General features: G+C 41.1%; 1 protein-coding gene and 1 non-coding gene across 2 annotated transcripts in view; one reads left to right on the forward strand and one right to left on the reverse strand.

Moving 5' to 3' along the window:
* The window catches only part of INPP5B (inositol polyphosphate-5-phosphatase B), a 53,400-nt gene that overhangs the window by 10,426 nt on the left and 18,421 nt on the right, over positions 1–24,553 (reverse strand). Inside the window, 10 exon segments of the mRNA XM_063105309.1 lie at positions 4,164–4,274; positions 5,721–5,856; positions 6,794–6,903; positions 8,777–8,888; positions 10,419–10,606; positions 11,378–11,494; positions 11,859–11,973; positions 12,744–12,845; positions 13,833–14,000; positions 15,709–15,805. Coding sequence (XP_062961379.1) covers positions 4,164–4,274; positions 5,721–5,856; positions 6,794–6,903; positions 8,777–8,888; positions 10,419–10,606; positions 11,378–11,494; positions 11,859–11,973; positions 12,744–12,845; positions 13,833–14,000; positions 15,709–15,805 — 1,256 coding nt within the window.
* Positions 6,457–6,560, forward strand: LOC134385335 (U6 spliceosomal RNA). The gene has a single exon (XR_010024325.1). It is a non-coding gene; the product is annotated as a U6 spliceosomal RNA (small nuclear RNA).

Raw genomic sequence — 24,553 nt, forward strand, 5'->3', positions numbered from 1 at the left:
ATGCAAGACCAACAATCCCATCCTCTATCACAATAGTAGGGGTCATGGGATCAGAATACCACCCACAGATCACTCAACCCCTTTCCTGCACCCTACATCACACCCAATTCACACACAAATTTTTAATAATGTCTCAATGCCCCATTCCCTTATCGGGGCAGGACATCCTTTTCAAATTCAAAGCTACCATTACCTGAGACCTGGTAATACAGGCCAACCGAGACCTGGGCCCTGAAACCTCTACCCTCCCCTTTCCTCCTGACAAAGTTAATCCTATAGTATGGGATACCTCCTCATCCTCCATTGCTACTCATCACCCTCCCATCTTCGTGAGGTTGCGGGATCCTTTTTCTTTACCTAATGTCCTACAATACCCCATTGCTAATAAACACCTAATAGGGTTAAAGCTCCTCATACACAAACTCCTTTCTTTTCATCTCTTATGGCCTACCTACTCACCTTTTAATACACCTATCCTTCCAGTTATAAAGCCTAATGGCTCATACCATTTAGAACAAGACTAATCCTGACATGCGCCGTTCCCAACTACTTACTTGGACAGTTTTGCCGCAGGGATTTCAGGATAGCCCCCACTTCTTTGGCCAGGCCTTAGCTAAAGAATTAACTGAACTTCCTCCAACCTCTAGCACCTTAATACAATATGTGGACGACCTCCTCCTTTGTTGCCCCTCCTCTGAAGATTCACAGGCCCACACTGTTGCTCTCCTTAAGTCCCTGGCCTCTGGGATATCAAGTGTTCCCCAGCAAGGCCCAAATTTCTTCCCCTTCTGTTACCTATTTGGGAGTCCACCTCACCCCCAACACCAGAGAAATAACAGTGGATTGCAAGAGTTTAATTTCTGAACTCCCTATTCCTACCACAAAGGGTGAAATCCTTTCTTTCTTGGGGCTTGCAGGGTATCTTCGCCTATGGATTCCTAACTTTGGAGTGCTAGCAAAGCCACTTTATGAGGCAGCCAAAGGGGATCCTGCCATTCCTTTAGATCCCACAAAGCACATTCATTCTCTCTTTCAGTGATTAAAAGCCACTCTCCTCACAGCCCCAGCTCTATCCCTCCCAAACCTATCTCATCCTTTTATACTATACATCACTCAAACCCAAGGATTGGTGGTCAGGGTTTTGGGACAAGAGGCAGGAGATATTTTCTCCCTGGTTGCATACCTCTTTAAGCAACTAGACACCACAGCCCAAGGATGGGCCCCCTGTTTATGGGCCTTGGCGGCAGCTGCCTTTATAGCACAAAAAAGCTCTAAACTAACTTTTGGACAACAAACAGTCAAGACCTTCTCAGCCATAAGGCCAAGTCAATTCTCTCCCCTTCCCACCTACAACTTATTCACCTTACTTACACTGAAAATTCCCAATTCTCCTTTAAGCCTTGCTCTCCCTTAAATACAGCCACTCTCATCCCAAAACACTCATGACCGTTAGAACATAATTGCATGGCGGCTTAAGACCTCTTTCTCAATCCCTTTCTACACATCTCCCCACATCCCCAACATACATGGTTCATAGATGGGAGTGCCACCTCCACGCCCGCCCCCCAGGTGGGTTATGCCATAGTAAATCTAACACACCTCACCAAGCTGTCCACGGAACTTCACCTCACTTGGACCCAACTTCTCCCTTTAACACTCACTCACTTGCAAGCTGCCCCCTGCAAGCCCACAGGCCTCAGCCCCTTCGAACTTATGTACAGTAGACCCTTCACTCTCACACCTCTCCCTTCCAGCTCATCATCTTTAGGCCAGTACCTCCCTACTCTTTTGCTCATTAGGGATCTTTTTAGGGAACAAGCCAACCTTCTATTACCTCATCCTTTCCCCACCACCCCCTCACACTTTAAACTGAGCCTGGGACAGCAAGTGTATATTAAAACCCAAATCCCAAAGCCTCTCTCACCATGTTGGGAAGGGCCTTATACAGTAGAAAAGCCCCTTGGTATCACTTATCCTTGGCAAAACTAGCACCTGAGACTTTACCCAAAGAATCTGTTAACACCAAGCCAGAGGGGTCCCTCTGCTCAACCCCCAACCCAACATCTTCTTATACTTTGTCCATTTTAGGACCCACAAAACTAAAACTCTCCAGGACCTCCACTCTTCCCCCAATCCCAGAAGAGGATGATCTTTTCCCTGGCAATTATCCTCTCACTCTCGCAAGCCCGCTTCACATCCTTTACACAGGAGCTGCTCCAAGACTGGTCCCGACCTGCTATCATGGGTTTGCCATCATGGGACATGATAAGTATATGCCACCCTGTGTCCCTAACCTTTATTATACTCTCTGTTCTAGTACTTGCTACAGGATTGGTCAGTGCTGCCCCAAAAGGAGAGTAACATTATAGGAAGATTTCTCCCGGCACTCCTTTACCTACTATCAGTAGGATGCTTCTTAGCAATTGGCAATGTGCAAAGTGCCCTTTAAATTCTTTTGGCTCTCTAACCCTTTGCATCCTTCCCATGTTTTTCCTCCTATCTCAATGCTCGCTCTTACCTGGAACATGGAGGTTCCAGAACTGCAGGGACGATGCAGTCCTCAACGAATCAGACTGGTCCCTGAACAACTCATCTGGTCTCCCACTTCGCAAGAAACTTTTTGTGGTCACCCCCCCCACCCCCCGTCGATGCAGCCTGCAATGTTTCCACAAACATCTCTTCATTTTCCTCTAATCTCACCTCAGTGGGGACTGTGTTGTGCGGGGCCTGCCCACACTCTGCCTTACTAACACCACCAAATGCTACCACTCACTTACCCCCTCCTCATCCATGCCCTAAAAACAGAATGTATTTCCTTTGTAAAACTATGTTATCCCACTGCCTGCCCCCAACTCGATTTCTTGCACATTCATTTGGCTCGTCCCCGACATCATCGTCCAGACAGAGAGAGGGATGGAGACGGGACTGGGACTAACTTCAGCCCCCCTCTCCGAAAGTGCCCCCCGCTCCCGTAGGGCACTAATTGTACCTTTTTTAATTGGGGCAGGGATCCTTCCTGCAACTGGGATTGACATAGCGGACATTGCTACTGCCTCTCAATTCTATCAAAAACTCTCAGAAGAACTAAGTATAGATAGCATCTTCTCCCTCCAGCAACAGGTCACCTCACTCCCGACAGTCGCTATACAGAACCGTCAGGCCCTTGACCTCCTTACAGCTGAGAAGGAAGGCACCTGCCTCTTTTTGAGATAGGAATGCTGTTACTAAGTAAATGAGTCTGGGGCAATCCAAAACAACTTAAACCATTTAAAGGCAAGCATTGATCGCTGACGACACAAAGGGTTACAGAACACAAACACACCTTGCGGGGAGTCCCAGTCATTGAACCCTTGGATACTGGCTTATGCCCCTACTAGAACCCCTAACTGTGCCTCATCCTACTTTTTGGTTCCTGTCTCTTTTTGTGTTTCTCTAGTTTCTTGCAGGAACTAATGCAGGCTTTCACTAACCAAAAGGTCACCGAATTGTTCCTGCAAGGAGGATATCAGCCCCTCAGAATCAGCGACCCTTCCCTGGAAGAATACAGCCTCCCCACATGAAACCAATACCCTGCCACCTAATTGTTTTACCCACCAACATAAATCTTTTACTTTTTCCATATCTTCGCCCATCTCCAGCAGGAAGTAGCTTCAGAAGAATGAGACTTTCGCCCCTTTTCCCTTCTCCCTATACTTAAAAGGTGGGAATGATGGATCTTGGACATAACCGGCACCACTGTGCACACAATAAGCACAAAATAGCTGTTGGCCTCATCTTCCACTCCACCACCAGACCCCTCCCCACTTCCCTTTAGAAGAAGCCTCATGACTTCTGCAAAACAGAAACCCTTTTGCTTCTGCAAGGGCACAGTTCTCCACCCTGATCACATAGCTTTGGCATTAGCATAATGCCCCTCCTTGATGGTATCAGCCAGCCTTTGGCGCCCTATATAAGCTCTCTCATCCCCACATCTGGTGCTGTCCTCCACTTTGAGCGCAGCCCGGTAGATTCTTTTCCTTTAATAAAGCTTGATCGGTACCCGGTGTCTTGGCTCACTTTCTTTCAGTGATAGGTGGTGGAATTCTAAGTTCTAGTAGATGAAGGACATTTGTGTTCTAGGAAGAAGAGCCTGATCCTAATTATTCTTAACATGTCCCTTCTACCTCTCGCTTGGACAGAGTCACAGAAGGAATGTTGGCATTTTCCATCTTATCCAGGGAGCGAGCAATTTCCTCCAGAGTCTTCCGGTAAAGCTCTTCATTGATGACCCTCACCTGGAAGGGAAACATCAGAGACTGAGTGCTTTGGTTTCTGCCCATTACCTCTTTTTCAGTACAAAGGGCATTCTTGGAGTTGGGAAATAGCAGTTGACAACAATGTAGAAAGTGAAGGCTAAGTAGATTTAATTAACAAAGAACCCAATTAACAACAGACTTTTGGAAGGAGCCCCCAGAGGCAAAGCTTGTGTTAAAGTCAAGCCTCCTGGTTAGCAGAAAGGAGACAAGGAAGTGAAAGCGTGGCTGGCAGTTGCTCCCGTCAGGTCTCTAGCCCAGGGCAGAAAGATGCTCAGTGATTAGGTCCATTTTGCTTGCTGCCACAAACAGGCTGGCAGTGACAAACTTCTAGGGCCTTGACTTAAAGCAATGTTTCTCAATCCTTTTTAACCCATGCTCTATCAGCCAAGATTTTGTCTGGCTCTCCCTTCTGTATTGTGAATATAAATGCAATTTCTTTTTCATTTTCCAATAGCAAAATTTTAATTATAACATTCATTAGGCTTTTCTCAAACTACCTACACCCTCATAGATTCTGATACACTTCTACCCACACCCTTGAGAATTGGTAATACAAAGAAACACAGAAGTCACCGAAGAAGAAATACAAAGAGATTATAAACAAATGAAAAGATGTTTGACCTCACTAGTAATCAGGAAAATATAATCTGAAGTAATAAAATCCTTTTTTTTTTTTTGCTCATTGGGTTGGCAGAAATTTAAAAGATTGACAAGCATATGAGAAAATAAGATCATACATGGTTAGTAGAAGTATAAAATAATAAGAACTATCGGGAGTAAGATTTAGCAGGATCTAATAAATTTAAAATACATTTTTCTTTGAGCCACTAATTTCACCTCTAGGAGTTTCTTCTATAGAAACACCTCACACTGGAACACAAAGATGTATGTGAAGGATGGTCACTATAGCACTGCAAATAATAGCAAAACTATGCAAATAAATAATCATCAATACATAAATTATGGTTCATCCACACTATGGAATACTTTGTAGTCTTTAAAAATAATGAGGAGGAACCTCTACCTTTACTGACATAGAAAGATCTCCTAAGACATATTCAGTGGGAGAAAAAAAGATGTTCTCGGGACAATATGTATAATATGATCTCTTTTTAAAAAAGGATTTGTAAATGCATAGAGAGAGGTCTGGAAAGATACAGTGCAAAAAGCAAAGGGGAACTTCCATGTGTGTAGAAATATATAGTAGAAGTAAACGAAAACAATTATTAATTAAACTTACACAATTTTTATCAGCACCACACTCCCGAGTGAGCCACGGGCCGGCCCCCAAACTTACACAATTTATAAAAAGAGCTTCCTCATGCTTGAGGGGAGAGGAGGAAATCAGAAAGACAAAACATAGTCTTGGTTGTGAGAACCAACTCCCAACATAATGATGACAACCAGTAATAGCTGGCCACATACCCCAATGTCAAAGAGTGAGCTGACAGGCTTGTGGTCACTGGTCTTCAGGGCCATGTGGCTCTGGTAACTCAGCTGCATGATGTTTTTCCCTTTCCAGAGGATCCGATCACACCAGGCAGGGGCACGACACTTCTCACTGAAAGGCAAAATCCACACTGGGAGCACTCACAGAGACAGCAGTGCCCACTGCCTGGCTAGTGCCCTGACTCAGGGGAAGGACAAGGCAGAGACTTTGTGTCCATGCGGCCTAGTGATCTCAGACAGCAGGAGTATTAGGGCCCACTGAAGGATAACATGCAACCTGTGGGTATCATCCAAACAACCAGGAAAGTTCAAAACCAAAACACAATTCAGACTAATTCTCTGCTCTTTACCCTCTTGTGAGGATTGGGAGAGAGGAAAAAAGGCAATCTGAGAGTAAGTGCTCTCCAGTCCTTAAACAACAGCATGGGTGCAAACCCTGCCTCTACCACTTGACTGCTTGGGAGGCTCTTTAATTTTTCTGTGCCTCAGTCCCCAACCTAATAAAATTAAGGTCATAAATCATACCTACCTTAGCGGGTTGCTGAGAGGATTAAATGAGGTAATACAAGTATATAAAATAGTGCATGGCACACAGTAAGCACTAATAAAAAATATTAATGACTACATAATGATGTACAAGCTAAGTATCTGGAATCATCTCATCGCCCTGAGCACAGTTGAAAAGTAAATCAGTATCAAGAATTATTATGGTGTGATTGCTTTGGCAGCGCATATACTGAAATTGGAATAATACAAAGATTAGCATGGCCCTTGAGTAAGGATGACACACAAATTCACGAAATGTTCCATTAAGAAAAAGAAAAGAAAGAATTATTATGCTAATCATAATGGCTAAGGTAGTCAAAAAGAAAACGTGGGAAGGCAGGCTGCTTAATGAGCAGATACTGAGAGAAAATGTTTGATCTGCGTGCAAAACAGAGGGAAAAAGTCACAGGAAACATATTCTTCTTTAGGTCCATGAGGGCAAATGTTCCCCAGAATTTCTGGGTTTCCATTTGCTCAACCTCCTGAAACAACCTCTGACCTACCTGGTATCCCAATCGTCGGAGCCAGTATCATACTTATAGGTAGGCTGGAATGTGAGTTCACCCTCTGTGAAGCCTTCAAAGACAGTCTTTGCAGCCACCTGAATTTTCAACTACACAAAAGGATGAGAGAAAAAAACAGTCTCAAAATGAAAAGGTCAAACCTTGAATTAGCAGAGAAAAGGAAATCAATCTGGAATACAAATACTAACCCAAAGGGAAAGGCCCTATGAGAAAGCTATTCTATAAGATCTTAAGTTACCTAACTCCTAGGAAGAAGAGCAAGCTGACTATTTCTTCACTTGTTATATAGTTTTTAAGGCTCTTTTACAAGTCTCATATTCTACCAACTGAGCAAGCTGGACATCTCAAGGTTCTTTTATAAGAGCAAACCTATATCCAAGGAGCCTGAATACTATCTTACTGAGATGCCCTTAAGAGGATTAGTTACCGCTCAACACACTTTTTCCCTTCCAGATATCAAACAGCTTCATCTGTGTAGCACAGTTGCTCTAAATACACAGAGAGATAGAATTGTGTTGTCAGATTAGTTATGTGAACTGGGGGGAAGCACTGTGCCTTGGTTTCTCCACCTGTAAATTTTGGATGTATAATAGAAATCTACCTCGTTGAGCCATTAGAAAGGTTAACTGTCAACTTAGAATAGTGCCTGACACACTATGAAAATAGCTAGCGTCCTTCCTATTGTATTAATTCTAACAGCTTCTTCCAGACCACACTCTCAGCAAGAGATAAAAACCACACAAGTGCTCCTGCCTCTTCCCTGGATGTGGACTGGTGAAGAACTGTCAGCTCTAATGTTAGAGACAGAGTCAGCTATCCAGGGGATACCATTTGCCAAATTCCTAAAAATATGATTTCCTTAAAAAACTATCAAAGAAAAAGCAACAGGAAATAATAAAAATTTAGGTATGAATGTGAGCTGATGCTTCTTAAATGGCTACATATAGACCTTAAAACCATCTGGAAAGCAGATAACACACAAAATGGGTACTATTACTTCAGGAAAGACCAGAAAAGAAGGCAAGTGAGGATGAGCATCAATCTGCAAGGGAAATTAGAATGCCTCAGACCAGAACAAAGAGGAGATAAACAGGTAGAAACAGGACGGACTGAGTGGATGCTGACAGGATTAAGTAAAATAAAAACAATTTACCATGGAAAAGAGCCAGAGAGAGGAAAAAATGGGTCAATAAAGAAATTATTCCATAAAGAAAGATATAACAAAGTTGAGATTCTTTTTCTTCAATTAATCTGTACTGGGGAAAAAAAAAAGACAGTGGAAACATTTAGACTAATGACAATACTAAAGTTATTAAAAGGGGAGATATAGACTAAAAAAGAAAAAGGACTTAATATTCTGAACAACTCTGACCACTTAAACAGTTCTGAAATCTATTGAGAGGACTAGCCAGAAGAAAGTCGGAGAGAAACAAATTTATTTTATATTGTGAAATAGCTAATGCTCTAAGGGAAAAAATGCTAAATCCAACAATAGTGGAGAATAGCAGGTTACAGAACTGATTCCCTTGCAGGAAGTGAAGAAAGCCACTTAGGACGAGTGGAAAAGTCTGGTGAGGAGAAGGATGGAGGGAGCAGGATGCTCGTTCTAAAAAAAACTATTAAATCATCTTAAATATACCCAGTACTTTCTTTATAGAAGCTTGGTCCCCTGTTAGCCCCAGCTTCAGACCTCTTGAATGAATGAATGAGAGAGAGTGAGAGAGAAACTGAGAACATGCTCTTGCTCCCAAAGGAGACAGAGCTCTTCAAGGGAAGAGCCAGTAGGGAGACAACTGAGGAAGAGGGAAATGATGATGAAACAAAGAAATGATTGGACACCATCAGGTCCTCAGGGAGACCCCCCAAGTGAGGAAGAAGAGGCTGAAAGTTGAGAACCAGGCTTTTCTGTGCCCTCACAATGGGTAGAAAGCTGCCTACAGAGGGCACAGAGACCATCTGTACCTGATCATATGCATACAGGGTTTGAAAGGCCTTCTCCTCGATGAGCTTTTTCACTTTTTCCACATCCAGCTCTTCTATCCTGTAGTTGAGGTCCCCCAGCCACAAGATCACACTGTGAGGACAGAGCACAAAGGTAACAGGGTTTAGGAGGGACCTGAACCCATCCTATCCAGGGTGCTTCTGACAGAAGGCCCCTAAGGCTCAGCCTCTTGGGAGCTGGGTGAGGAAGTGACTCAGCTGCTCAGGAAATATTTTTCTACTGCCATCCCATTTAATACCATGTCTGACATGCTGCTTACTCAATTATCTTGGTCCAAGATCATTACAAACAGCCTTGAGCTCTCCTTGACTATTTTATGTTTGTATGGTTGGAAAGACAGTCTAATAAGATCTAAAAGCAAGACAATAATTTACCCCTTTCCTGGGAACAGGCAAAAAATATTAAGTATTAGGAGTCATGCCAATCACCCAGGGGACCCCAAACCAGATCATGCTGTGATGCTGCCTCTGCCTACATGTACACTCCAGTCTACAAAACACACTCTCAGCCTTTGTTTCTAGAGCAGTTTCTCTGAAGCAAAGCTCAGCCTTTATAGTGGAGCTGGATTTAATCACCACCATATCATCGGTTGGCTCTTTTTGCACTCTTAGGCAGTGTAACAGGTGTTTTATTACACCTGCTCCTTTGGGAAAAAGCTAAATGAAGCCTCCCTGACGACACTGCACAGCTCAATAAGTACAATACTGCTATATCTGAAGCCAACAACCATGTCATTAGAGAATCTGCACAGCAGTATACACACCCAAAAATAAATGCATACATAAGTTAAAAGCAGACAAACTGACACACAAGCTGCAACCTCACAAACTAGCATGCTGCAAATTCACCAGAAGGGAAAAGCTCAGCTGGAAGACACACTCCCTCTTGGGTACCCTGGAGAAGAAAAGCAATGCTATAGGCTGGAGACTGTTCCACTGCAGCAGGCAGGACAAGAGGTGTGACTCTATTTACTCCATGGCAGACACAATGACCCAGTGGCTTCTTCCTCTTTATAAAAGAAGTGGTATATGCTTCAACTGTTACCATAAAGTCTGAAATTCTAAGGCATTGAATTTAGACAAATAAAAAGTTTTAGAGATAAATGAAATCAAAAGAATAAACAAAAATAAGTACAAGATGCTCTAAGCAGCTGCAACAATGGCTCCGTAAAGTTGAATCAAGAGAGAAAAAGACCAAATGGAGGCAAACAGGTGTAGTCCAACTCTCAATTACACATGCTCTAGAAAGAACACACACATAAAATCCTAAAACATACTTCTACTAAACACTGGGTTAGAAATGCTCACTCTTTGGTTGCTTTCGTCATAATGTTGGACGAAGGCAGACCCATATTAAAATAAATTTTACACTTTTCTAGGGACAAATGATGTTTGAGAAAGAGTCTAGAGGTCTGCCAGATGGTAAGTTAGGAGACGAAAAGTTTCCAAGGGATATTGTCTACAAGTAATCAAGAGGTGGCAGAAAATATCACTCCAGCAATGGGAAGTCTCCCCAACTCACCTCCCCAACAAAATAATAGAGCCCACAAACTCTGCACATCACACTGTATGGGGTGCTGTATGGGGCAGAAGCCAGACTCACTCGTGCTTGCTGATGGTGAGAGGGGGAAGGCTTGGGTCAACCTGACAAAACTGCATTCGAGAACAAATGTCTTTATAGTCTTGATTCCTCCTCTCATACTCTTCTGTGTGGGCTGCCAAGTGAGAATTCACAATGCAGATGCTGGTGTTGTGGAACTTGAACCTGATCGCCACGCCTCCTTTGTTACCCTATTAAAATGATTCCCCAAAAATCCAAGTCACAATTGTGTCAGTCATTTTATTTTATTTATTTATTTATTATTATTATTATTTTTTAAAGATGACCGGTAAGGGGATCTTAACCCTTGACTTGGTGTTGTCAGCACCACGCTCTCCCAAGTGAGCCAACTGGCCATCCCTATATAGGGATCTGAACCTGTGGCCTTGGTGTTATCAGCACCACACTCTCCCAAGTGAGCCATGGGCCAGCCCCTTGTGTCATTTTAAACCCACAAACTTTCAAAATGTTTTGTTTTAAACAGTCTTCATAATAATCCTGTGTGGGTCGGCCAGTTAGGTCACTTGGAAGAGCTTGGTGCTGAGAACATTGGCCAGCCCATGTTCTCCCTTCTCAACACAAAGCTAGGCTCTTGCAGTGGAACCGAAAAGCAGGACTTTATTAGCCTCAAGAAGAGGAAATTGCAAATTTACTATCAGCATTGTTTGTTTTCCTTGGTGATCCAACATAGTTTCTGCAACACACTCCATGGATTAAACGGGAGAATCATACTAGAGGATCTAGTGCTGAGTGAATATGAGGACAGGTGCTAGTTGGGCAAATCAGTAAAATACCATTTCTAAATAGCCTGCTCAATCTAGTCCTGCTTGAGGGTACAATTCATCTTGCAATACCTGCATCTTCAAACTGAGACCCATGCAGTCACTGCCTCATGGGAAGCTGGGTCAAAACCTTAGGGGTCAAGGTCCTCAATGTGCCCAACATGCCACCCAAGGACTCACCATCCTCCCCATGATTCCTGTCCCCACCGTCTCAGCTTCCACTTCTGAGATATATGCTGCATGTTCCTGTTTGACATATAACAGCAGCATAATCCCAACCAATCGGATGAGCTTCACCTGAGAAACAGAGTCAAACATTCAAGACATGGCATTAAATAGAAGTTACAAACAGGAATAAATATTCCAAAGGAAAAGTCTCAAAGTTGGCTGAGAGTATGAACGTATCTTCTTCTCCATACCATGACACAAGGTAATCACCTGTTCCACTCACAGATCATGCTACGTGACAACCTAAACAGCTTACAAGTGCCAAGACCCTGCATTTTCCCCACCCCCTTCAGAGGTGCCCCTTCTGGAGGCCCTGGAACTGAAAATAGCAGGATGATGAGTACTAGCTCACAGCAAAGGTCATGGAAAAGATGAAAAGGTATCTTAGAATGTCCCTGCATGAAAATAAAAATGCCCCTGACTTTTCTCTTACCTTTGCATATTTGGCATCTGGATGAAGACCCCCTGAAACAGCTTTAAACCACTCTTCTTCCCTTGGGGTGTCATGAAAGAAAAAGGCTTCCTTACTCAGATCAAGCTCCTGGAATCTATTTGGAGAAGCAACCAGTTAGACAAGAGAGAAAGGTAATGTGCAGATGACACATTCTCAGATTGGTTTAGAAGTGTAAGTCCTAGCTTTCTAGCTAAACTGCAGGACCATCAGGAGGGAAGAAAAATAAATACTTAGAGCCAAGGAACTAAATGTCAAGGGACTTACTAGGTGCTTTTGCAAACATCAGCCCATTTCCTCTTCATGATCAGCTATGAAGTAGTTGGAAGTGTCCCCATTTTATATCTGCAATCATTAGTTCACACAAGCACCACATGGCAAACTGGAATTCAAACCTAGGTCTATATAAATTCCAGATTTTAGCTCTTTCCAGTATACCACACAGACTTCTTTGCTTCCCCACCAATCGTCCACAGTGCAATGGCAAGAAGACAGTAAGGGTGTGGGGGGAAAAAAAAGTCTAACTAATGAGACTTTCTTTAGCTAACCTTCCTTCCTTGGCAAAAGATATTTTTGCGCTTTGTGGCCAATCAAGTATTGAATGTCTAAGTAATGAAATTCAGTTCAAGATGTACTGATTTTAACAGAGGGTTACACTAAAAATTAAATATTAGCATTTAATGTGCCAGATATTTGTTTACCATGAGGAAGAACATCAAACAGAGAAGCAGCTGTGATTACATACAGGCTCATTTTTCAATTCCTTCACCTGCTGTGAAGACACGGCTACATATTTTTGTCGCCATCCTTTCAACCATGCCTCTGTGTTGTTCAGGACGGAGACACGACTAGAAGGGAAGCACTCACCCTACACAATATACATCTGGGGCCTGGATACCATGGCTCAGCCAGGGCTGGAGGCATTCTTTAGGTGACTGTCCATTCACATTGTATGTTCCCACAAAAAACCTGTCACCAAAGAGAATCAATCAGTGGCTTGGAAGCACTACGGAGATGACAGGGGAAAGCATTTTATACTGATTTTGCCTGGCTTCAATCTCTGTGGAGTGGCACTGTAAGACATATGAAATGTCATCTCAAACCTAAACCAGTGACTGTGGCACCCAGGGATGACTTGCACTGTCATAATATCTGTTGTTTTTGTGATAACAACATCAAACAGTATAGGCCTACTCTCAACATCCCTATTTCTCTTAAACAGCCATTATATAGCCATCATCTACAAAATGATTCTTTACCCTGTGTATGCTAATGAAATGAAAAAATGAATAGTTTCCTGGTAATTACTTTTGGCAGGAAAGAAACAACAGTGTTCGAAAGGCTATTTCTTCACCATAACTCACTGTTTATATCCCTAGAAACAATGTTGTTTTGTCTATAGTCCCAATGCAATGATTGAAAAAGATATAGCACGATCTTGTAAACTTTATTCATAATACTGTCTAAAAAGATTACGAAATACCAACTAAATTCATTTTACTCACTTTATTTTATTTATTTTTTTGTGGCTGGCCAGTACAGGGATTGAACCCTGGACCTCGGTGTTAGCACCACTGTGCTAATTGGCCAGCCCCCTAACTTCATTTTAAATGACTTTCTTCAAAGGCCCAGAATGACTGAGGGAGTATAAAACCTCAGAAGGATACACAAAAATCAGGATATTGCTCCTTCTGTACCCACTTATCTCTGCAAATATTTATGTAACTATCTGCAAGTTGTGTCACTCCCATGATACCTCACCTACCACAGTACCTGCCCAGAAGAGGCACAGAATAAATGCCTATTAATGAAGAGTGAATGAAATCACTCATTTTGAAAATGAAGGTAAAGATTCTAAAGAATGGTTTGCTTCCAATTCCAGGGGATGGGAGAAATGCTTAAAGAGAGCTGAATGATCACTTTGCTTTGAAAATAGTTTAAGACCCACTTAGCTACCTGAAGTTCTGGATATAGGTATAATCCTCTTCTTTCTGTACTAGGCGTGATTTCACAATTGTATCTCGCAGTCCAAACTTCTGCATCGATAAAATATGAGCCTTGTCTGATACTGTGATAGTGGAGGAGCGAACCATGTCAGTAATTTCAGACTTGGATTTAGTCTGTCTGGAAAAACACAAACAGTTTTTTCATATTTTGATGAGTCCTCCATAGCAAAATAAATGAATACAAGCTTAGAAGTTCCCACACACAAGCATCTGAGTCCCAGAAGACTAAAGAAGGCCAAAGGAAAATTTACTTACTGAAATAACACTACTTCAATGTGGGATTAAATACATTTATATGTTGTTGATTGCATAGTATACTGTCTGGAGGTTTATCTGGTAATAGAGTCATAGAACCTCAGACCAGAAGGGGGCCTTCAAAATAACCTAATATAATTCCTTCACTTTCAAATGAACAAAATGAGACCCAACATCTCTGATGATTCACCCAGCTGGGTGGTGGCAGAGTATGGATTAGAACTCAGACCTGACAGTGCCTTTTCTGGATCCTACTGATTCACTAACAAGACTATAAAATCCTCCAGGTCATTGACTTGATGATTCTACTTCTGTATCTCTATTCCACAGGAATAATCCAAAATATAAAGAAGGGCAATGAAAATTTACATTTCATTATTATTTGTATAGTATTCATATTCATACTACAAATTATTCAAATACCAACTTAAGCAAAATTTGATATATTTACCTAACAGAATCCAATATAACAGCTCAAGAAACTTTTGTTGAAGGTTACTTAATAAACTAAGATATGTAAAGCACTTAAAACAGGGATGGTCAGTTGGCTTAGTTGGTTGGAGTACAGCCTTGTAACACCAAGGTCAAGGGTTTGAATTCCCCTACCAGCCAGCTGCCAAAAAATAAAATAAAGCACTTAAAACAGTTTCTAGCACTGAATAAATGCCACATATGTGTTTAATATTACTATCATTATGAACATACTAGTTAAGGCTATGTAAAAATATATCTTTGGTTAAATACATTAGTTGGTTAAAGCACAGTGTTATAACACCAAGATCAAGGGTTTAGATCCCCAAACCAGTCAGCTGCCAAAAAAAAAAAAAAAATCTGTGTATACCAACACAGCTCAATAGTGAATTGAGAATGATGGATCTAGCTACATGTAAAGTTTAGGGACTGTTCATTGCTGCTTAAGTGCATAATTAAAATATTGACACCAGAAAGTGAAGTTTTATCTGGACAAGATGATTCTGGCTATGATCAGTAGAGGGCACTGGAGTACAGACTAAATATTACAGCACTTCAAGAAAAAAAGTGTAAATTAAAAAAAGAAGTAATTTCAGAGTCAGGAAACTTCTAAAAGAATAGGAAAGAGAAATCAAATGTTTCTAATCTTCTACATTTCTAAGGGAGGATTAGACTGTCAGTTTCAAATACTAGATTGACCACTTGCTAGTTCTGGGACCGTGGGTGAATTATACAACCCTTTTTTCTTTTTGGTAGCAGGCTGATACAGGGCTCCAAACCTGTGACCTTGGTATCATACAGCTGCGCTGTAACCAACTGAGCTAACCAGCCAGACTTGAATTATATAACTTCTTATCACCCGAGTTTCCTTAGCTATGAAACAGAAACGTACTAACCTCTTACATTAAAATAAGATAGTCCATATAAGAGCATGGTGCCTGGCATACACAAAAGGGCTCGATAAATGTCAGCTATTATTAAGAACATTTTTTAGGTTAGCTACCCTGGAACAACTTACATCATGCACAGTAATGGTCTCAGCTCTATAATGGGGAGAAACTCAGTCCTAATAGGTACAAATGACAAGAGTGTTGCATTACCTTGTGAGTAAGTTTTCTGGTTTATCCTGACCCCCAGCGCTTTGGTCCACAAGCAGAACTTTCCCATTTGGCCTTGAATCATCAAACTTAGAACCACCTAAAGAGAGGGGCAAGGAATTAAAACAACTTACACATGCTTTAATATATAGACCACAGCTTCTCAAATCATAGTCTAGGAATTACTGGTAGTCCACATATTGCTTGAAAGTATAGGACAGGCCTATGCTGGTGTCTGGGTGAAGTCCCACAGAGCAGACTCAAAGGGGAAAAAATATTTCATCTGGATGCCTTTACTGCTAAAAACATAACTATTCTATCTAGTCTAACTCCCTTTTCTTGGAGACAGAGCGCATTACAGAAAAAAGAAAACTATGAAACCTGAAACTCTAAATTCTATCACCTGCTTCATAATTTATTGACATTTTGACTTTGGGCAAGCCCTCTAACCTCTCTTAATCTCAGTAATTTGACCTGTCCTGCCTTGCTCACACGTTTACTATAAGGATTAAACGAGTTGGCATGTGAGCAAGCACACTTTAAAAGCTACACAACATATCATAAAATATAAGATAGTGATCTTATCACTACCTACTGCAATTGAGACTACAACTCCAAAGAGGAGAAAGGCAAGGGTCAGAGATCTAAAATTGGAAAAGGTTTGAGTACTCTAAGGAAGGAGAAGGGCTTGTCACTGTCAACAAACTGCCTTGAAAACCAAAGAGCCCAAGGACTCCCAACAAAGAAATATTTTGGGAAAGTTGTTAAATCAAGATAAACCTGAAAAGGAAAATTAACCTGCCAATACCTCCTCTGCTCCTTAAAAGCCAACCTCTTCTCAACAGGTAACAATATGAAGAGGACACAGGGAGAAGTGACCTTAATGTGTAAGTTACAGGAAGGAGCACTGGAGGCAAGAAACACCACTGAAGAATTCTGCTCTGAAGACTATTACTAAACATGCATTTTTCAACCATGCATTCACATGAACCAGGAAAAAACCTTTTGAAAAAAGAAAACACAATCATTTGAAACATGAAAATAATTACACTTCAAGGCCTCCAATGAATCACTAACTGCTATGGACTGAATACTTATGCCCCCTCCCCTCCAATTCATGTGCTGAAATCCTAACCCCAAGGTGATGCATTAGGAGGCAGTGCCTTTGGTACACATTTAAGTCATGAGGCTGGATTATAAGCCCTCATGAAGGGGATGGGATTAGTACCCTTGTGAGGACACATCAAAAAGACAACCCTCTGTAATCCAGAAAGTGGGCCCTCACCAGATACTGAATCTGACAGCACCTTGATCTTGGACTTCCCAGTCTCCAGAACTGTAAGGTATAAGTTTCTGTTGTTTATAAGCCATCCAGTCTATGGTTTCTTGTCATAGTAGCCTGAATCAACTGACACCAAAGCCTTTCAATTTTGTTTTCTCGGTGTCTCTCAAATCAATATATTCCTGCCCCCAGTGTCACTGGTTACCAACATCCGCTTGAATGACTATAATAGTCTCACCTAGTTTTCCTGCCTCTTTTCTCACCCACTCATTCCAACCCAATCTCTATACTGTGGCCAGAGGATTTTTTGAAAAGTAAACCCGATCACTTTAAACCTCTTAAAGGCTCCTGACCAGATAAACCCAAATCCCTTCATATGGTTGCCAACGCTCTTGGGTTACATCCTGCCCACCTCTCCAGCCACATCACTCACAGCAGTCCTCTGGCCCCTACCTCCTTGATGCCATGCTCTAAGTATATTAAAGTTACTGCAGCTATACAAAGATCCCATCAGAAACTGACTTCCCTCTTCCTCACTCTGCTTTACATAGCTAACTCCTACATATCCTGTGGCCAGGATCAGCAAATTTTCTCTGTAAAGAGCCAAAGAATAAGTGTCCTAGGCTTTGCAGGCCAAACAGTCTCCTGCAATTATTCAACTCTGCCATTATAGTGCAAAAGCAGCCATGATTGTGACTGCATTCCAGTGACATTTTATTTATGGACCTGAAATTTTTAATATCAAATAACTTTCACATATCACAAGTTATTATTCCCTTTTCAAACATTTTAAAATGTAAAAACCATTCCTAGCTCACAAGCTATATAACAGCAGGCAGTGGGCTGAATTTGGCCTATAGACTGTAGTTAGCCAAACCCTGCTGTAGGTCACATTTTAGAGGTCTCTTTTTCCAAGAAGCCTTCTCTGACACTGGTGTTCTCATAGCCTCATGTACTTCCCCCATCACAGCCTTGATTGCTGTGTATTGTAACTTTTTTCTCCCCAGTTAGTCTGTAAGCCTGTTGAGGATGATAAGACTACTTATTTATTCATCACTGTATCTCCATCAACCAGCACACCACCTAGCACATTATAAGAAGTGCGATTACTCAACAACAGAAAACGCTAGATGGAACTGAATCCTTTATGTGCCTTATATAAATACATAATATTCAAGTTCAAGTCTGTAGCATTCTTTTGGAATGTTTGAGGTAATCTTCCCATTATCTTTGGCATACAACAAAAATAAGAAAGGGAGAACTAGAACAGGTTGTTTCTCGAGTTCCACTATCCCATGATTACTTAATAATTATTTCTGGAAACCAAATCCTCAACTGAATTCTTGCTCTCTTGCTTTACTCACTGAGCTATAAAGCTTAGAGAACTAAGGTATTTGAGTCAGTGAATGGTGTACTGGGATGCCTATTAGAATAGTTGAAATTTTTTTAAAAACTGGCAATATCAATTGTTGACAAGGATGTAGAACAACAGTAACTCTCATTAATTGATTGTAGGGATGGAAAATGGTACAGCCACTCTGGAAGACAGGATGGCAGTTTCTTACAAAGCTAAACAGCCTTACCATATGATACAGCAATCAAAGTCTTAGGTATTTATTGATTTGAAAATTTATGTCCCCATAAAACCCTGCACACAAATGTTTAACAGCTTTATTTATAATCCCGCAAAGCTGGAAGCAACTAAGATGTCTTTCATTAGGTGAATGGATTAAGAAACTATAGCACATCATATAATGAAATATTACTGGGCAATAAAAAGGAATGAGTTATCCAGCCGTGAAAAGACATGAATGAATTTTAAATGCATATTGCTAAGTGAAAGAAGTCAGTCTGAAAAGGCTACATACGATATGATTCTAATTATAGTAGCATTCTAGATAAGGCAAAACTACAGAGATGGTAAACAGATCAGTGGTTGCCAGAGGGGTGGGTGGGGTTAAACAGGTGAAACACGGGAGACCTTTTTGGGCAGTAAAACTATTCTGGAAGAAACAGCAATGGTGGATACACGACACCATATATGGGCTTCAAAACCCACAAAACTTTATAGCACAAAGAATGAACCTTAATGTATGCAAATTTAAAAAATCGTTCAGGAGGTCAGGGGATCCTGGAGTGAAATGTAGAAAATGACAAAAGAATCTAATTATATCATGAATGTATGAAACAACCTCACTGAAGGAGGTAGGGGGAAAAGTGTTTACCTAAGTAACTTTGGAAATGAATGGAGTCTAAGACTAAAGGCAAATAGAACCATACCTAAGTGCTAGCTGATACTGTTGTTTCAATGGGGGTACAGATGAGCAATTTTGAAACTGCTGTACGTGCATACTGGAATTGAACAATTGAGTAAATAGATGGCAAACAATGGGAGCCACGTTTCCCACTGTTGGAGTGGGAGGTTCCAGATAAGCAAGGGGAGGAAGCTACAATGATCCACGTTGCAATGGATTACAGTTGGAGACGTCGGTATGAATTCATGTTTAGCTTAATATAACTATAGATGGCTACATATAGAAGTACTTATAGATAGGTATATATACATGAGTAAGTATACACACATATATTTCCTTGCTCTGTCAGCTGAGAGGACCTAGAAGCAGAAACATACCAGTAGCAATGACCACAGATAATTCCCAGACCTTGGTTTCTAATACCACTCTACAATAAAAGGAACCAGGGCTCCTTGGAAATACGGTTATTCTAGGACTGGGGCAAGAAATATAAAAGATGAGCCTGGAACATCTTGCAGTGCCAGAAAGTGCGAAAGTGCTCTAAAACAAACAAACAAACAAACAGAAAACACCCGCAATGATGGGGATATGTCAAAGGGACACAGGAGCCAACAGAAAGAGCTCTCAATGGCTAAACCTGGAACGACTTGAGCAATAAAATAAAGAAAGTAGTATTGGATTATAACTCAAGGTATAAGCTTTATATCCATCAGTCCATAATGATATAAATAATTAACTGAATAAACAAGTAAATGGGGGAGAAGAGATAAATCTTCCATGAAGAATTCCAGATAATTTATGTATACATGCCACCTTCAAAGAGGTAGAGCATAACTGCCCATTCCTTTGGTGTGGGCTGTGCATAGTGATTTCCTTCCAAAGAGCACAGTATGGAAATGGGGAAAAAATAAAAACTTTACAGTGGAGAAACCGGACAAACACTTCCTCAGCCAGGTGGTCAAGGTTCTCATCAACAATGACAAGTCTTGGGCCGGCCCGTGGCTCACTCGGTAGAGTGCGGTGCTGATAGCGCCAAGGCCCCGGGTTCGGATCCCATATACGGATGGCCGGTTCGCTCACTGGCTGAGCGTGGTGCTGACAACACCAAGTCAAGGGTTAAGATCCCCTTACCGGTCATCTTTTAAAAAAAAAAAAAAAAAAAAAAAAACAATGACAAGTCATACTGATAACATGTACCCTTGACATGATGTGATGAGAATGATACTTCGCCTCTGTGTTCTTCCTCCCAAAACGTGTAACCACATCCTAATCACAGGAAGAACATCAGAAAAATCCAAATTGAGGGTTTTGACCAGTACTCCTGATTAGTACTCCTCAAAACTGTCAAGGTCATCAAAAACAAGGAAAGTCTGAAAAACTGTCACAGCCAAGAGGAGCCTAAGGAGACATGATGACCAAATGTAATATGGGGTCCTAGATGAGACCCTGGAACAGAAAAAGGACATTAGGTAAAAACAAAAGAAATCTAAATAAATTATGAACTTTAGTTAATAATAATGTATCAATACTAGGTTATTGTTACAAATGTGCCGTAACTAATGTAAGATAATAATAGAGGAAACTGGGTATGGGATAAATGGGAACTCTGTACTAACTTCACAATTTTTCTGTAAATCTAAAACAGTTCTAAAATTTACTTATTTTTCCTTTGGTTGCCCATGCTTTTGGGGTTGTATTCATGAAGTCTGTGTCCAGTCCTACTTCCTGAAGTGTTTCTCCTATGTTTTCTTTAAGAAGTTTGATTGTTTCAGGGTGTATATTTAAATCCTTAATCCATTTTGAGTTGATTTTAGTATATGGTGAGAGGTATAGGTCTAGTTTCATTCTCCCGCATATGGATATCCAGTTCTCCCAGCACCATTTGCTGAAGAGGCAGTCTCTTCCCCAGTGTATAAGGTTGGTGCCTTTGTCAAAGATCAGATGGCTGTAGGTATGTGGGTTGATTTCTGGATTCTCTATTCTATTCCATTGATCAGTGTGTCTGTTTTTATGCCAGTACCATGCTGTTTTGGTTATTATAGCTTTGTAGTATAGTTTAAAGTCAGGTAGTGTTATGCCTCCAGCTTTATTATTTTTGCTCAGCATTGCGTTGGCTATGTGTGGTCTTTTGTTATTCTATATAAATGTCTGTATAGTTTTTTCCATTTCTGAGAAAAATGTCATTGGAATTTTGATGGGGATTGCATTGAATTTGTAGATCACTTTGGGTAGTATGGACATTTTCACAATGTTGATTCTTCCAGTCCAAGAGCATGGGATATTTTTCCACCTTCTTGTGTCCTCTTTTAATTTCTCTCAGCAGTCATTTGTAGTTCTCATTATAGAGATTTTTCACATCCTTGGTTAACTCTATTCCTGAGTATTTTATTTTTTTGGTGGCTATTGTAAATGGGCAAACTTTCTTGATTTCTCTTTCTGCATGTTCACTATTGGAGAATAGAAATGCTACTGATTTTTGTGTGTTGATTTTGTATCCTGCTACTGTGCTGAAATCATTTATCAAATCCAAGAGTTTTTTTGTAGAGGTTTTAGGCTGTTCAATATATAGGATCACGTCATCTGCAAACAGGGACAGTTTGACTTCATCTTTTCCAATCTGGATGCCCTTTATTTCCTTCTCTTCTCTGATTGCTCTGGCTAGTACTTCCAACACAATGTTGAATAGGAGTGGTGAGAGTGGGCATCCTTGTCTAGTTCCTGTTCTTAAAGGAAAAGCTTTCAGCTTTTCCCCATTCAAGATGGGATTATATCAAACTAAAAAGCTTCTGCACAGCAAAAGAAACAATTAACAGAGTTAAAAGACAACCAACAGAGTGGGAGAAAATATTTTCAAAATATACATCAGACAAAGGATTAATATCCAGAATATACAAAGAGCTGAAACAAATTTACAAGAAAAAAACAAGTAACCCAATTAAAAAATGGGCAAAAGAGCTAAATAGGCATTTCTCAAAGGAAGATATACGAATGGCCAACAGACACATGAAAAAATGCTCCACATCACTCAGCATCCGGGAAATGCAAATCAAAACCACATTGAGATACCATCTAACCCCAGTTAGGATGGTTAAAATCCAAAAGACTCTGAACGATAAATGCTGGCGAGGTTGCGGAGAAAAAGGAACTCTCATACACTGTTGGTGGGACTGCAAAATGGTGCAGCCTCTATGGAAAATGGTATGGAGGTTCCTCAAACAATTGCAGATAGATCTACCATACGACCCAGCTATCCCACTGCTGGGAATATACCCAGAGGAATGGAAATCATCATGTCAAAAGTATACCTGTTCCCCAATGTTCATCGCAGCACTCTTTACAATAGCCAAGAGTTGGAACCAGCCCAAATGTCCATCATCAGATGAGTGGATATGGAAAATGTGGTATATCTACACAATGGTACACAAATAATGGGAGGGGAGGAAGAAGACACAACAATTACAATTTCTTGAAGTTGATAGACAAGCGAACAGAAGGGAGGTTGTTGGGAGGGAGGGGGGAGAGGGAGGAGAAAGGGAGGTTTCGGTAATGCACCACAACAATCAACCGCATTGTATACTGACAAAATAAAATAAAATTTAAAAATAAATAAATAAATAAAACAGTTCTAAATTTTAAAATTTTTATTGAAAAAGAAAAGTTGTACTGGGGACTGAAATCAAAACCCTTTGAAAGGCTTATCTAGTCTCTGCCTCACCTCCCGTTGTCTTCTAGACCCTCTGAAATTGGGCCCTGTATCTACTTTTCCACTGAAACTGCTTGTGTTAAGGTTACTGATAAACTTCATGTTACCAAATCCAATGGTCAATTCTTTTTGGCTCAGTCCACTTCCACCTCTTCAGTAATACTTGATAGATGATCACTCCCTCCTTTGGTAAATACTTTCTTTTGTCCTTGAAGGCTCCTCTCTATCTCCACACTCTGCCCCCACCACCCAGGGAATGACCCCAGGCAAGGTTCTGGGATGAGGACCTCTCCGCTAGTTGCACTCTTTCTCTTCTCCTGATTTCATTTGTCTCATGGTTTCAAAAACCACCTACATGCTGACCACTCTTAAATTTACACCTCCAGCCTGGACCTTCCACCTGAGTTCCAGATTCTTATATCCTGCTTCCTGTTTAGTCTTCTTCATCTCAGTACAACATTCAACTGTCTTCTCAGAATACAAACCTAGGACTCACCCATGACTCCTTTTCCTCCTCACACCCGCATCTAATTCATCAGTAATGCAGGCAAGTTATACCTTCAAAAATGTACCCAGAAGTTCTCACCAGGGCTTCAACAGCAGCTTCCTAACTATTTTCTGTGCTTCCATGAGTACACTCCTACAGCTGGTTTTCCATGTAGCAGCCAGAATGAAATTTGAAGGAAAAAATAGTAAATCAGTATGTCAGATGAAGTAATTTCCCTGCTTAAAACTTTCAAATAGCTTCCCATCACATTCAGAATAAAATCTAACCCCTTAAATAGAGTTGATAAGACCCCACCTAACCTGGCCTCTAATGGCTGTCTGACTTCACCCACTGCAGCCCACCTCTCTCAGTCTGACCCTGCCACACTTCCTTTTTTGCTGTTCCCGGAGAATGTCAAGCTCATTCCCAACTCAGGGCCTTTGCTCTTGCTGGCCCCTCTGCTGGGAATGCATCTCCTCCAGATCTCCACTCTGCTCACTCCTCCTGTGCTCAAATGTCAGAAGCTCTCTCTCTGACGGCCTGCATCACTCTGACTCCACTCCAGAGGCTCCTAAATGATCTCAGTTCACAACACCATACTGTCTTAATAGTTTTTTCATGGACCTCTAGGCCAAAGGAAATACCTAACAGTTCTATTCAAGTAGCTGGGGCCAAATAAATTAATATTCAAGTCCTAACAACTTAGTAGCAGTATGAAAAAATAATACACAGAAATAGAAAGAAAAAATATTCCCATTTCATCTTAACCACAATTACTTATTAATGAGATGTATGTGCCTGTTGGGTACTATACAATTTCTCAAACCTTGGAATCAGGTTGGACACCACACACACAATGTTCCACATTGATTTTTACATGATACTTACTTTTATTTTGGCTGGTATGGGGATCCGAATCCTTGACCTTGGTGTTACAAGGCAGCACTCTAACCAGCTGAGCTAACCAGCCAGCCCAGTGATACTTGTTTTTAATCACAGCAGCCATGAAAATCCCAGCTTCACAAAAGGAATACAGCACTATCTAGTGTTGAAACTGTGAACAACCTTGAGCTAAAAGTTCGTCTGGTGTCCCAGCAGTTATGTGTTTACCTCAAAAATTT

The sequence above is a fragment of the Cynocephalus volans genome, chromosome 8 (assembly GCF_027409185.1).
Source record: "Cynocephalus volans isolate mCynVol1 chromosome 8, mCynVol1.pri, whole genome shotgun sequence".
In the NCBI taxonomy this organism is placed as follows: domain Eukaryota; kingdom Metazoa; phylum Chordata; class Mammalia; order Dermoptera; family Cynocephalidae; genus Cynocephalus; species Cynocephalus volans.